We start from the raw sequence: 14,870 nt of genomic DNA, 5'->3' as shown, positions 1-14,870 counted from the left end.
CAAGGGATTCTAGAGAGAAATGTGCTGGCTAGTGTCAGAAAGCTTGGTCTCAGTCACAGGTCATTGGTCTTGCAACAGGACAATGAACCAAAACACACAGCTAAAAACACCCAAGAATGGTTAAGAGGAAAACATTGGACAATTCTAAAGTGGCCTTCTATGAGCCCTGACGTCAATCCTATTGAGCATCTTTGGAAGGAGCTGAAACATGCCGTCTGGAAAAGACACCCTTCAAACCGGAAAGAACAAGCAGTTTGCCCATGAGGAGTGGGCCAAAATACCTGCTGAGAGGTGCAGAAGTCTCATTGACAGTTATAGGAATCGTCTGATTGCAGTGATTGCCTCAAAAGGTTGTGCAACAAAATATTAAGTTAGGGGTACCATCGTTTTTGTCTAGGCCTGTTCCAGGAGTTTATTTTTTTAAATAATTTCTTTGAAGCATGGTTGAAAAGCAATGTCTGACTTTCATTGGTTAACATTCATAGAATATTTATTTATTATTACTTTTGTCAGATTAAAGTTTTTTCTGTGACCATTGTGTTTTTCTTACATTGACCGAAGGGTACCAACAATTTTGTCCACCTGTTTATATCGGATGTCTGATTTTCTGATATTTTAATTTTATTTTCATTCAAATGTAAGTGAAATTTGAAATCATGCCATGGTTTTGCTCACCATATGCTTAAGACAAAGGGGTACCTCAGGGTTCTAAACTACATGTCTATAGATAAGAAGTACAACTTCCTAAAAATGTTTTATTGGAACCTTAAATACGGTGGCCGAGAAGTGCAAAACACATTAACAAATTAACAAATCCGAAAACACAACGACAATTCAGACAACCCGGAAACGGTAGGTATCGTTCGTGAATGGAAACTTACCGATCATCGGACGAGACACCTGTCACTCAAGATATACAGGTATGGAATCTTATGTTTGATGTGTAAAGTTCTCTGTTTAAATATAAGAAAATAACAGAATTAATCCACAGTAATCCATTCTATCCATCCATTCCAACTTTTCCTTGTGGCAGACTGTTGAGCTTCATGTATACCTTGAGTGACAGGTGTCTTGTCCAATGATCAGTAAGTGTTCCAATTACAAACTATACCAACCTCTTCCGGGTTGTCGGAATTGTCGATGTGTTTTCGGATTTGTTAATGTGTTTTGTGCAACGACTCAGACAACCCGGAAAAGGTACAGTAGGTGTAGTTTGTGAAAGGAAACTCACCGATCATTGGACAAGAGACCTGTCATTCAAGATATACAGGTGAATGACAGGTGTCTCGTCCGATGATCGGTAAGTTTCCATTCACAAAATATACCTACCTCACCCGGGTTGTCTGACTTGTCGTTGTGTTTTCGGATTTGTTAATGTGTTTTCGGAATTGTTAATTTGTTCTCGGATTTGTTAATGTGTTTTGCACTTCTCGGCCACCGTACTTAAAAAAAGAAAACCCTTTGTTGTACATTTCTGCAAAAAAAACAACAACAAAAAAAAACAACTCTAGGGTTCTCCAAGAATGATAAACCGGAATGATTGAGACCAAAATGGATACTTTAGGTTGATTGGCTATGAGGCACAGTGGCTTAGCGGTTAGCATGCTTGCATCACACCTCTGGGGTTGGGGTTTGTGTGCATGGAGTTTGCAGGTTCTCTCTGTGCTTCAGGGGATTCCTCTGGATACTCTGTTTTTTTTCACCAGTCCAAAGACATTTGTGGTAGGCTGTTTGGCAGCTCTAAATTGTTCATAGTGTGTGGACTATCAAGTGTCCCCTGAGATCCAGGTTTACTGCAACCCTGTGTAGGATAAGCAGTTCAGAGCATGGATAGACATATGGAGGATTTTACACTACACATACAGTAGTTAAATAAAGCGAGGGATGTTTGAGGGGTATGTATGGCTGAATAATCATAAAACTCTTTAGAATCACAATAAACACCTGAGCAGCTGTGTCAAATCAAGAGTCAAGTTGCTTTATTACTGCAATGAACTGTACAACATTATGATTGAATCCAAACTGACAAAACGTTGTATCAAACCTGCTTAAAAACGAATGTGGAATCACCTTTCAAGTAGATGATGGAACTGGATTTTTTTGAACCAGGATGGATATTTCTGATCAAGCTGACTGTCTCTGTTCAGGGCTTCTTAAACACATTCAATTTGCGAGTAACACATTGTATAGTTTCCTCTAAACCTTTTTTTCTATTGGTCTTATTGTGCTTTAGGTGTCAACTGGGTCAGAGCAGAAGCTTTATCTCGCTCAGCCATAAACACCTCATAATGAATATGGAACCTCTGCTTCCGGCACTCAGCTCAAACAGGGAATACAGGGAGGCCTCAGCCGACCACGGTAACACACACACACACACACACACACACACACACACACACACACACACACACACACACACACACACACACACACATACACATTGAATGTTGACTGCTGACAGGTGGGAGATGCTCTGTTCTCATGTGCTCAGTTGAAATTGAGCAGCTGATGTCCCGGTCTCTGCAGAGAGGCCAATCAGTCCAATCAGAGGGTTAAAAATATGCACCTGATTATCTGAAGGGACGGAGTGTTAGCTCTGATTAATAGAGCTGTGTTCAGGCTTGCACAGCGTCTAAGGGTGCATGAAAGTGTCTACATGCTCATTTCAAGCTGCTTGATCTGGCACACGTGAAAGCAGCATAACCAGCGTTCACACTTCTTATAACTGGGCTCATGAGTTTCTGAATATAGCTCGAGTCTGGAGCTTTTGTTCTTTTTAGGGTGCTGCAAAGCTGGAGAAACATATACTGTATATGACATGATATGATATATGTAATTCAGTTGTTGTTGTTTTTCAGGATGTAATATGCAGAAATACAAATGAGTTGTAGAAGGACTTGAACTACAGAATAGCTGAATATCAAACAGAATATTTCTATACATTCTCTAAAAATAACCCTAAATACAGTATCAGTTGCGCCATCATTATCTTTGCCCTTCACCACTAATTATTAACATTGCTGCTCCTGTTTTGGCCACTTATTTATAATAGCACAGTGCTGTTAAATTCTTGAATCTAATTAATTCCATTGCTGTGGAATAAGAGGAATAATCATAATCATAATCAGAGTATAAAAGCACACTGACACACACACACACACACACACACACACAGTTTTTATTATAGGTCTGTGGTTTCACAGCATGCCCTCAACACTCCCCAAGAATTTGTGTCCTTTACAAAATAGGTTATTTAATCCAAGCTGCCTACCATGTCACTTTATCTGTATACAGTATGTGAGTGAAAGAAAGAATAAGGACAGAGGGTATGTCCTGGGATCTTAAGGCCCCTGCAGCATTTGCGGCTTACTAGGCTTGATATATTAGATCATATTCCCTTTAGACCTTTGAAACACAGACACCAGAGTAAAGAATTGCTTCACATTGAGCCAGCTGAACATAAAAGTGCCAGTGGTGGCTTAACTTCTTTAGGTGCATGAAGAACTGTATACTTTGCTAATATATTGTATCATAAAACAGCAAAGGGGCTGGGCTTGATAATTTAGGAGTTTTTAAATTAAAAAAATGCATGCATCAGGAATATTTCTGTAAAGAATAGGATTATTAAATTAAACTAGGATGTTGTTTCCATTCAAATCAAGTATATTTGCTTTAGCCAAGATGGACTGAACAGCAGTCTATAATAAACTATGGCAGACGTATTCAAACTTTTTCCCCATGAGACACAATTGCCCCATCAACCCCCTCCACGCAAAATGCAGAAAAGTTATTTATTTTTGGTATTTTTCCATCTCACCCCACACCTCAGTTCCACCCCCACAGTTTTAATACCTCTAAACCTAGTTGCAGACATGGCAAGTCAAAATACAAACATGACACCAATTGAGTTTGGGATATGTCCAACAGCAAGGTTGTCAGAAGTCATCAGAAAAAAAACGAACAACGTTTCTATTTAAGTTAGCTTATCTCCAGCAATACGTATGATGAGCGGAGATTCTCCTTCCTTTTGCCCCACAGAGTAATGCCTCACATTGCCTTATTAATGATTGATAATGCATCGTTTTAATGATTTGTCCAAAACCAATAATCTAATACTCTCAAATGGCAGACATTTATGACTCTTGATGGCTTTATTTATAAGTTTTGACCCATTTCACCCCCAACCCCCAAACTGCTTTATCTTTTACCATGGCCTTTTACTGTCTGTAGGCATGCAATGTCTAACAGCAATCCTTGAGTGTTTCTCATCACCATAATCAGCTTCTAAGATTTGCACTGCCATGTGCTATGGATAACGTTGTAAAAATAGCCCATCCTGCATTTGGGATGATCCAGTCTCTAATGCCCCGTCTTTGTCAACACTGTTGACATCTCAGCCATTCAGTGGCAAGCAGAGTTCAGTTGGACTCTGGTATAAAAGGTGTTGGTGTGTGTGTGGATCTGAATGTGTATAACAACGCTAAATTCTGTACAAGTTCATCACAGCCAGTATTGCACCAAACAAGAAGCTCAGGATTGAGAGGGAGCGACCACAGTGTGGTAATGGAGGAGCAGGTAGTGGAAAGGAAAGAGGGATTGGACTGCACAGAGGTTCCAGACAAGGTTTTTTTGGGAGATGTGGAGACCTACAAGGTTCTACAAAGAGGAGTGGACGAGGGCAAGGTTCTGGAGGGTACTCTAGATTTTGGGGAGGATCAGACTAAGGTACTGGAGAACAGTGTTTACATGGGCAAAGCTCAAATTCTTAAAGGGGTGGGAGTGGATCAATTTCAACATGAGATGTCAAGTAATATCATGGGCATGGTTCAAAATGAGGTTCTGGATGGCAATATGGATGTTGTCAAGGTCTATACTGTGGTTCTAGAGGGTGGTTCTGACAAAGATGATGCAATTCATGGCAATATTCTGGAGGATAGTATGGATATGGAGGTTCAATACAAAGTTTTGGATGGTGGAATAGATGTGAACAAAGTTGAAGACAAGTTTTTCATGAGTGGTGTTGAAGTTGACAAGTATTTGGAGGGGGGTCTGGACATGGACAAAGTTCAGTGCAGAGTTCTGGAGTGCAGAATGAATGCAGACAAGCTTCAAGACAAATTTCTGAAAGGTGGTGTGGAGATAGGCAAGTTTCAAGACAAGGTTCTGAAGGGCGATGTGCATCACCTAGTGGAAGACAATTTTCTAAAGAAGAATGTCAATGTGGATAAGATTTATGGCACTGTAAATATGGAAAAGGTTATAGATGACGTTCTAGAGGATGCTGTAGCCATGGATATGGTACAAAACAGGATGGAAGATGGTGTTGACGTGGACAATACTCTAGATGAGGTTCTGAAGTGCAGTGTGAACATTAACATAAATGAGAATGGTGTAGATTTGAAGGAGGCTCATGACATGGTCCATGAGGACAGGGTGGATGTGAAGGGGAATTTGAATGCCCAGGAACGGTTTGATACCCTGCGCTGCCAGGTGAGGATCATCACACGGCACAACCTGAGGCTGCACATGGCCAATCACACGACTCGGGATGTGTATGTGAGGCTGCTCGGCCATGGGGAACGAATCACAGGAAGTGGTAAGGAAGCATATGATGATCATGAGGAAGACAATCTCTTACTGGTGTGATCAGTGTTGATTTCTATTAGCTTGGAAATAAACTCCTACTCGGGTATTATTTGTTTTCTTTAGGTGCAGCGTGAACATGATACCATTGTAAAGTTAGTAAAGTAGTTACAAAAATGTATCAAAAATGTATGGTCTATGAAAGGTTACAGCAAATATGGGGGTTTTGGATTGATGAGTTTTAGAAGTACAAGACGTTTTAGTGCTTTTCCAGTGCTAAGCAAGTGCCTAGTCATAATCTCTCTCTTCAGACTTCTTAAATAATAGTTAGCAAGTGGGCAAAAGAAAGACGCCAATGTCAACCCTTGAATTGCCTTTGCCGAAAAACCGACTGAACGGCAGCTGTTCCTTTTCTTTAATGGCCCATTCATGTCCTCGCAGAAAGTCGCCCACACACACTTGGTCTTTGTTGACTCTTACTGTTGCCATGACACCAATCAGCGATGGACTGCTGACTCTCCTCCTCCTGCTGTGTTCAAATATGTGTATGTCTTTCCTGGTTTGTGTCGCTATGGTGACAGGTTCTCTCTTGTGTTCCGATCTTGACTTCTCTGTAATGCAACGTTACAGTGAGAATGACCCCATTTAGTGGGATTGATATTACATTTGCTCTTTAAGCTCTCAAATGCAGATGAAACACTACGATCTTCTTATAATGACTTACAGTTTATTATATCCTCTTAAGCCTTAAAGCGATATTTCTTTCATTTATACAGTAAGACAGATGATTGGATATTTTAAATACGTTAAAAGAGTAATGCTATTATGTCATTTTCTTATACTATATCTCTTACCGTATAAAATTTTGAAATATGGTTCCCGGAACAATAACATGGTGTGTATGAGAGAGAGAGAAGTCGTTGTGGTGATGATGTCACTGATGACTTAGTCAGGAGACTTGTTTTAATCCGCACTTGCCCGACAGCTGGGTCTATTTTTACACTGGTGTTACCCAGAGGGTACAAGCTAAAGCCTTGTTTCTCGCACACACATACACATTGTGTTTACATCTTTCAGTTTTAAGATGAATTACCTATGAATTATTCTTTAATTCATTTGTAATCAGTTTTGACCCCATTTTCTCCAAAATTGTCAAGATTGCCATCCACTAGCAAGGTTTCCACATAATATAACCGTTTTTGTGATTGTGTCGCATCCAAAAATGGTTGATTTTACTGCAGCTTTTTCATTTTTCTTTTAAACTCCTACCAGTGAAGACACATACTGTACTGTATGTAATTATTTTGTGTGATTGCTGTACTCCTGTTCAAAGCACATGAATCGAAGATGGCTCGGATTGAACGTGAGTGTTAAAACATCTTGATAAAGTGCAAGCTCCTCCAAATATTGTGGACTTTGCTTGATTAATTGTGAGCATTTTTGCAGTCGTAAAATCTTGACGTCCTGGAAGGACTTCACAACTCATTATGTGCATATCTGTACACATAGTTTACACATCATTATTTTTGTAAATTGATTGTCTTATCATCATTTCATGCATTTTAGACTCGTGTATTTGCTCTGATAAAAATGGTCATTATGTTACTGCTGATAAGTTTTTGTTGTTGTCAGTGATGTATTTCTGTTCTTCTGTAGGTCTCCTGGTTTTGCAAGACTCGGTTCACTTGTCCCCGATAAAGCCATCCATGCTGCCGGAAGACCCTGACCTGGAGGACACGGAGTACGAAGCCCAAGAGACAGGACAGAAAGAATCATCCATTTCTACCAATGGACTGGAGGGAGAGTGGAGCAAGCAGGAGATGGAGGAGGATGATGAAGACGGGTCTCACGCCATCTCAGATACAGTGTACAGCCCGTGTTCAAGCATGATGCCCACGCCGGTTGAGGAAACACAGGGTTGTGTGGACTTCCTGTACCAAAGCCCTGGGCGCTTGCTGAAGGAGCTCCATGCCAGTCCAGAAATGCAGGCAAAGCTTTGGGCTGAGCGGCAGGAAGAACTGACCCGAGAGGTTGCCCGTCAGTCACTGTGTAGCCAATCAAATGGCAAGCCACCGATCCAGGCATTCCTCCACAGTGCTGCCCGGCTCATAGCCGTGGCTTCAGTCCTGCTCCTTTTCCTATTGGTTTTCTTGCTGGTTCTGCTGGAATCCGACCTGGACGTTTCATTCCTACAGGACATCCGAGAGACGCCCGAGTTTGAGCAGTTCCACTATGAGTACTACTGCCCGCTGCGCCGCTGGCTCTGCTACAAACTCGAGCTCCTGACAGAGAAACTGTGGGGAGACTGATGCTTACATCTAAGAGTATATGGCTGCAAGGCCCTCTATCAGCAGGGATGAACTATTGGGACATGCTGATCAGGAAGGAAGGTTTGCTCTCGTACATCATGCTGTTTATTTATTTAACTTGGACCCTCAGGCTGGATTCACCCTCAACTGTAACTGTATGCAAAGCCATGAATAGTAGAGGAGCTGCAAGTGCCGAGCTGCAACTCAAACACGTTCCAGGCAAGTTGCAGAGTTTTTGAGGTAGCAGTGAATGAGTAGAATAGAACTGTAGCTAAAAAAGAACTAACAATAAAAAAATAAAAAAAGAAACCAGCAGCTAATATGCCTGCAGAACGCTTCAAGAAGGGATGCACCAATTACATTTCTTCATTTCATCATCAATCCAATACTGATATCCGAGCTGTAATTCTTGCTGATATTGATTAGATACTGATATTATAGTATATGAGATGCTGAAATACCTTTTTTTTATACTCTGATAAATTCTCAATCCCGATTGGTCAGAAGCTGTATATAAAAACAGCAGTTGTTCATCTGGAAGGCAAACCCCAGGTTCTAATTGTTTAGTATAGTAGTTTATAGTTACAGGTAATTTAATCCACATAAATGGATAAAAATGTGTGTGTTGATTTAGTAAAGTTTTCTGTGATGAGACATTTATTGAAATTGTACAGAAGGAGGCTCCGCTGTCAGCTCTTTGTCACAGTGTGAGTTTAGGCTGTAACTTTAAGTGTCTTCAGGATGGAGGGTTTGGCAGTAAAATGACAAGCTACATATTTGTTCTTACTGTAGTGAAAAGAGCAAAAAAAAAAAAAGAGAGGTTAATGAAGTTTACAGCTGCTAGAACGTAAGCGATAACGGGAAGTGACTTGGAACTAACTCTAAACAGAAATGAAATAAAAGATGGTGATCATTTGCAAACTGCTTCGGTATAAAAGGAATAGAATGTGGCGTGAAATGCTGTTATTGGAAAATAATAAACCTGGAGGATGATAATTGTATGCACCGAATTTATGTGCACAGAACTAAGAACATCGTGAAGGTTGTGCAATTTTAAATACATCTAAAACCTTTTGGATGTTGTTTGAATGGTTTTTAACAAAAAGTGGAATTAAAAGTGTGTGGGGTTTTGATTTGGGGTAGGATTGGCACAGGGGGGCAGCTTGGAGAGAATTTCTTGGGTAATTTTTCAAATTTTAAGAATCATGCGGCATCTTAATCTTAATTAAATACTCATACTATAAACTATACTTATACTATACTCATTTGTGCAACAAAAGGGTATGCAAATACAGAGACACACTGACATGTCATGTAACAGAAGAGATCACTGTTGCCTAGTTACGGTACACACACTGACACTCGTTGCATTTTAGCCTTTTGGCGTTCATTATTCCGTACACCATGTATATCATCTCATTTGATTTACCGTCCCGTTGATTTATACGAGCCGAAAAAGTGTCCACAGATTCACACGTTTCCATCAGTAACCGAGCTGGAAAATGGTTCAGCTCCAATATCAGCCTGATACAGATACTCAGTATTGGATTGGTGCATCTCTTATTTCGTGTTGTCAAAGAAGATCATTGTCTCATGCATTCTGATCATCTCAGCACGGCAGGATCCTGTTAATTAAACCTCAGATGTTCTAATTAAACCAGTAGCTACTAGTATAAAAATCCATCTTAGGATGAATTAGCACATTTCATATGCAGTTAATTACTCTTCTGTAGCAAACACACCGACCCTCGGATCGGATCATTCGGTTCGCTCTTTTAAGTTACTGTAATAATCAACAGCTTTGCTCATAACAGACTCTCGAGACAAGCCTGAGACAAACCTTCCCTTCCTTGTTCCTCAAAGCCACAGCATTTCAATTCTTCATTCTACAGTAAGGACAAATGAGATGTGATAAAACTTCAAATCTGTTTTTAGACATTTTATACATTTTTATGTCAAACGTAACTTTACTGCTATTTTTCAGCAAAAGAAAAAAAAGGGGAAAAAAAAGGACTGAGCTATTTTATTTAAATAGACCTAATCAGGCAAGGCAGTGGAAGAGAAGTGAAATATTTTTCTGACTATTATGTGATTTGCTGTGGACTTTTCTTATACAAAACAGCACAATATGTTAAAAAAAAAAAAAAAAAATTCAGATTATCTGATGTCATTAGAAGATATTGCATGGTGAAGAATGAAATGAATGAGTTTGTACGGGACAAAATAAATATCAGGTTACAAGAGGTCAAAGCCAGTCCATATGCCTTTAAGGTGTATGTAGGAGGTAGAATTAGTTCAAAGATGGATCACTATACATTAGAAAAAAAAACCATCAGACTGAAATACAGGGGTGGACAAATCATGAATTCATTTGTTCAAGTAAAAGCATCACTGTATGATTTATAGCTGACTAAAAAGTGGTGGCTGATGTAATATAATTAGATAGTTTGTGTGGTACATAATATCTATCCGATTTTTTGATGAAAGCTTGACAAAGATCAAGTTCAACAATATTCTCTGGGTGGAATTGCTTTCACTTCCCTGTCAATCACATCGACACTAGCCAATCATGAGCGTCTGTAATTTGGCTGGCTTCATTTGTCACAGCTTGCTATCTGGCTTGCATGTTTTTTGTCTTAACTGATGACATTGTTCCTAAACTTTAGAAAAGATGTAGAAATGATTCTACTATTAACCGGATTGTCCGATGTGTGTGTGGTGCGGCACAATGCAGAAAATGTGGAAAATACAGTAGCAGCTGGAAATTCCTTGAATATGGTCTCATTTTGCTAGTAAAACCATCTGCCAATTGAAGACAATTTAAAGCTCGAAATAAGTAAAAGAATAACCCAGACCTGATATGTGTTTATCCTGAGTGCCCTGAGTACTGATTTGTCCACTCCTGTTTATATCTATCCAGTTCAAACTGGCTAAACATCTTGGTCTCAAACACTCCAGTACATTTTGCTCCAGAAGACAGTTTATCCTTAAAATAAAAGATTAATGTATAAATATTTCAGTTAGTCATTCAAACGTTGGAAACCTTAATGTAAAGTGATTCAAAAATAGAGGAGAGAGTAGCACAAGGGCTATAGACATATGGCAACATACTATCATGCGATAGAGAAGTGATCACGTGTACGTGTGAAACGTATAGCGCTGAACGGCATTCTCAGGACCGCACGAGACTTACTGAAGGATCTGCACACAGCCTAGTGTATACTTTATTGCAGCATACCTAAACATGCACATACACCTATCGTATTCATGCCTATGTCATTTACAGCTCATCGGTGATGGATAAGCCATTACGTACATGTACATAGAAATACTTTGAGCATTCTGCATATCACGTCATATTTATCGTCACTATAAGTGTAAATGACCAGTTCTCCAGCATAAATTACTGTGACTATAGATGGTCGTTCCTGAATTCATGTGCTTGCGTTCAAACACCTTCATTTTGCTAGTCGTGTATCGATCTACTGAGTTGACCGCATGCATCTGTCTGTAAATACTGTGAACAAAATACACACCATTATCATTGAACGTGTCTCAGATCTTGTGTAATCATCATTGTAAGTATTTGCATGGCATTTGTACATTGTAGAAGTGGATCTTATTGTACCTCAAATTGTCAGTCTTTCCATTTGGGATTGAACTCGGATGAGACGATCTCAGACGTTTGTTTCCAGTTTTAGGAAAAGATTCTCTTAAATCATGTGATGCTTAAAGCCTCAGTCATGATCGTATGATTGCTGCTCTGCATTCTTGTTAAAAAAACAAAACAAAAAGAAAATTACAAAAAAACACACATAGTAGCAGTAGTAATGTAGGTAGTCGATACAATGCTTGTGTTTTTGTGCATTAAACCCTAACCTTATGACCAGCAAAACCAGACAGCTTAGGGCTAAAGCTAATGTTTATGCTGTAGCTATATGCTAAAACACATGTTTTCCACACGGGTGGACAAATCATATATACATTAACTAACCCACTGGGCAAGTAGTAGAGTTTTTTGTTGCCTGGACCAACTGCTAGGATAAAAAGTGGTAGCTAACACAGTGTAATAAAGAAAGGGAAAATAGTTTGCTAAGTACAGTTCATTAATACGCACTAAGAGAAATGAAGAGGTTTGTAGTTATTATTCTTCATATAATCCCTTCTTGGTTGAGACCTCAACAAAAAGTCAGCGATTCATTAGCCAATGTTTCAGCCAGGAGCTGCTGCGTACACCTTCAGTTACTGCAAACCATGAGGCGATCGTGTATTGCTCTAGCACGAAGACTATATGACGGTTGTTTTCAACATGCTGCACATTCTGAGATGTTTTTCTTCTCACCAAGGTTAATTATACCTTAATAATACCACAGCCTTCCATTCAGCTACATTCAGTCTGGCCTCTGGTTTTTCTCATCAAGTTGTTTCTGATCACATAATTGCTAGATCTTTTTCTTTTTCTTTCTTTTCCATTTGCATCATTCTGTGTAACCCAAGACTGTTGTGCCCAGGAGACTAGGTTTCTAAAACACACCAATATTTACCCACATTTTTAACTGGCGAAGTTATACATACATACATACATTACATACATACATTACATACATACATACATACATACCAAATGAAAGCTTTTGCTTTATGAAAAACAATAAAAAGCAATTTATTCCCCTCTGGTTCTCTATTTGTCCTTCAGGCAACTAGATATATAGAAGTAAAGTCCAGTACTGATTTGTCCACTCCTTCTGTAATGAAAACCATACACGCATTCCGTATACACAAAAACGATTCTGTCTAGTAGAACAAAAAAAATAAACTCTAGACATGCTTAGCTGACTGAGATGTCAAAAAATGCTAATGCTTCTTGAGGTTGTAGTGTAGAAAAAGCTCTTCTTGTCACTCATTATTACCGCCAATAAATACTAGTGAAATATGGACCCATAAACAAACATGCGAAACACATCAGTTTTTCATTTTGCTTATTTGTTGCTCATATAACCTCTTATTACACGAAGGCACAACCACATTTTGGGGTGTCCTTTTCTAGACGGAATTAGATTAAAAAAAAAACGATGAAATGAAACAATGAACAAAATCTAACCCACAGTATATTTCAAGGTAAAATATTTCTAAACCTAAGCACTAATTAGTTATTTTTAACAGAATTGACCAAATTAGATCAAATAAAATGCGATGTTTGACTGAGATGAATATGCATTAAGGATACGGTCAATAATTCGATGTGTCGGGATTGGAAGTGGCGTATTGGTCCATGTAACATTTCATACACGATTTACATGTTAATATTCAACTAAACAAAGTCTCGAATTCTACACAAAACATCCGTTTTACAATACATCGGATATTTAACCGATAAACCTTCCTTTAAAATGAGGGGAAGAGAAATGTTTGTTTGTACAGAAATTGTGTAAGAATTTTAAATGAATGAAAAAAGAACCTTGTCGAGATTTTCTGCAGAGAGGTCTGAAAGAATTGGATCAAACTGGATGAAATTCACATTCTGAATTGTTTTACAATTGCATCACTATTTTTTTTAATGAGCCCAAGCTGCTTTTCATTGACATTTCTCTTCACTTTTGTATCACAGTTACAATGATGCAGGTCAAACAAATAGACTAATTGGCCTTGCATGTAAAGCAACACATTTCCCATTGGATCATTCATAAATCAGAGTGTGATAAATGAAAATATGCAACTTTAAAAAACATCTTTACTGTGTCGGTATATGCAAAAAAATTTTTTTTTCCTTTTTTCGTTTTTTGCTTACTTATTTTCCCTAATTTGCCAGATGTGATTGAAAATACAAATTATCTTTGCATGGCTAACGAAACACTTCTACACATTTTTACTTTTGGTCTTTTGGTCTGTTCTACGATGCAACTCTGGGAAAACCAAGATTAAAAAAAAAAACCCAGTTTGTGGAAAACTGGGACTCAAAGCCTTATGAAGTTTGTAATGTCAGTTTTGATTGTTTTTGTGTTCAGTTATGTTTTATATGTTAGTATTGCCACAATAAAATTCCCAAATCGAAACGTTTGTCTGCTGAGTAGTTTTCCGTGTTACACAACAGAAACAGCACACGTTATCGGACGCATTTGTGGCTATATAAGTAAAACACTAACATGAACCAGGTTCATTAATTTTGGTTTATGAAATAAAAAAACAATACAAGGCTTTAGGATAATTCGTTTAATAATAATATCTTTAGAAAATAGTGCATCTGAAATCAAAAACTACAATAATTCAATTTGAACAATGGCTAAATACAGTATACGTTTGTTTAAACGAAAAGTTTGGATTTTTAATTTAATGATGCAATTTAAAAAAAAAAAAAAAAAGAAAGAATTCAATACAATTTATGCAATTAGGTATAAAAGGAATTCCAAAGTTTGTAAGACGCAGAGTTTAAGTACATAGTTATAATATATAAGAATTTCTAATGTGCTATATATGAAAAAGTTCTGTGGAATGTACTGATAAACACAATTTTTGCACAATGTAAAGTTGCACAATGTAAAGCTGGCCGGTACTTTTTTTACGTTTAAAAGTTATTATAGAGTTGAAGTTTGGCTCTGAATGTACACCGGCAGCGATTTTCTTTGGTAAGTTAAACTGTTAATCAAACATAATAAACATATCTTAATATAAATGCAATACCCCGATTTTTGGTGTATTGATTTTTAGTAAGAATTTGGTTTTAAAAATCTTACAAGTGTTTATTTAACATTATAACCTCATACTCACACTCTGTGAATTTGTGTTTTTGGTCATTTGTGGACTGTAGCTAGTTTGAACTGATGATCAACTTAAATAAAATTCATCATCGGTCATTACGTTAAAGTTTGTTTATAACAACATTTACTGTATCTAACATATCAGTGAATCAAATATTATACAATAGTGTCTGAACTCAATAAAATGTAATAATGAAACCGTTGTATTTTGTAAAGCATGAAT

The 14,870-nt window shown here is 38.0% G+C and overlaps 3 protein-coding genes across 8 annotated transcripts in view; 2 read left to right on the top strand and 1 right to left on the bottom strand.

Moving 5' to 3' along the window:
* frmd3 (FERM domain containing 3) overlaps nucleotides 1-12,644 on the top strand; it is a 44,120-nt gene extending 31,476 nt beyond the window's left edge. For all 4 annotated transcript variants that reach the window (XM_027167251.2, XM_027167254.2, XM_027167250.2 and 1 more), the window contains exons 13-14: nucleotides 2,234-2,358; nucleotides 7,240-12,644. In XM_027167251.2, coding sequence (XP_027023052.2) covers nucleotides 2,234-2,358; nucleotides 7,240-7,892 — 778 coding nt within the window. In that variant the 3' untranslated portion in view covers nucleotides 7,893-12,644. The remainder of the gene's footprint in view (nucleotides 1-2,233; nucleotides 2,359-7,239) is intronic.
* On the top strand, nucleotides 2,369-7,233 carry LOC113656168. The gene has a single exon (XM_027167255.2). It carries the CDS (start codon nucleotides 4,564-4,566, stop codon nucleotides 5,644-5,646), a length of 1,083 nt encoding a protein of 360 aa, XP_027023056.2. The 5' UTR covers nucleotides 2,369-4,563; the 3' UTR covers nucleotides 5,647-7,233.
* Nucleotides 12,645-14,105: 1,461 nt separating the features above from the next.
* Nucleotides 14,106-14,870, bottom strand: part of rasef (RAS and EF-hand domain containing) — an 18,254-nt gene continuing 17,489 nt past the window's right edge. For 2 of the 3 annotated variants that reach the window (XM_027167247.2, XM_027167248.2), the window contains exon 17: nucleotides 14,107-14,870. This exon is cut by the window's right edge and continues 660 nt beyond it. The gene's annotated coding sequence lies outside the window, so the exon portion shown is untranslated. The other variant, XM_027167249.2, reaches the window with a different exon arrangement.

Source organism: Tachysurus fulvidraco, chromosome 14, assembly GCF_022655615.1.
Source record: "Tachysurus fulvidraco isolate hzauxx_2018 chromosome 14, HZAU_PFXX_2.0, whole genome shotgun sequence".
Lineage (NCBI taxonomy): Eukaryota > Metazoa > Chordata > Actinopteri > Siluriformes > Bagridae > Tachysurus > Tachysurus fulvidraco.
The sequence above is the reverse complement of the archived record's forward strand: the minus strand, read 5'-3'. Positions and strand labels throughout refer to the sequence as shown.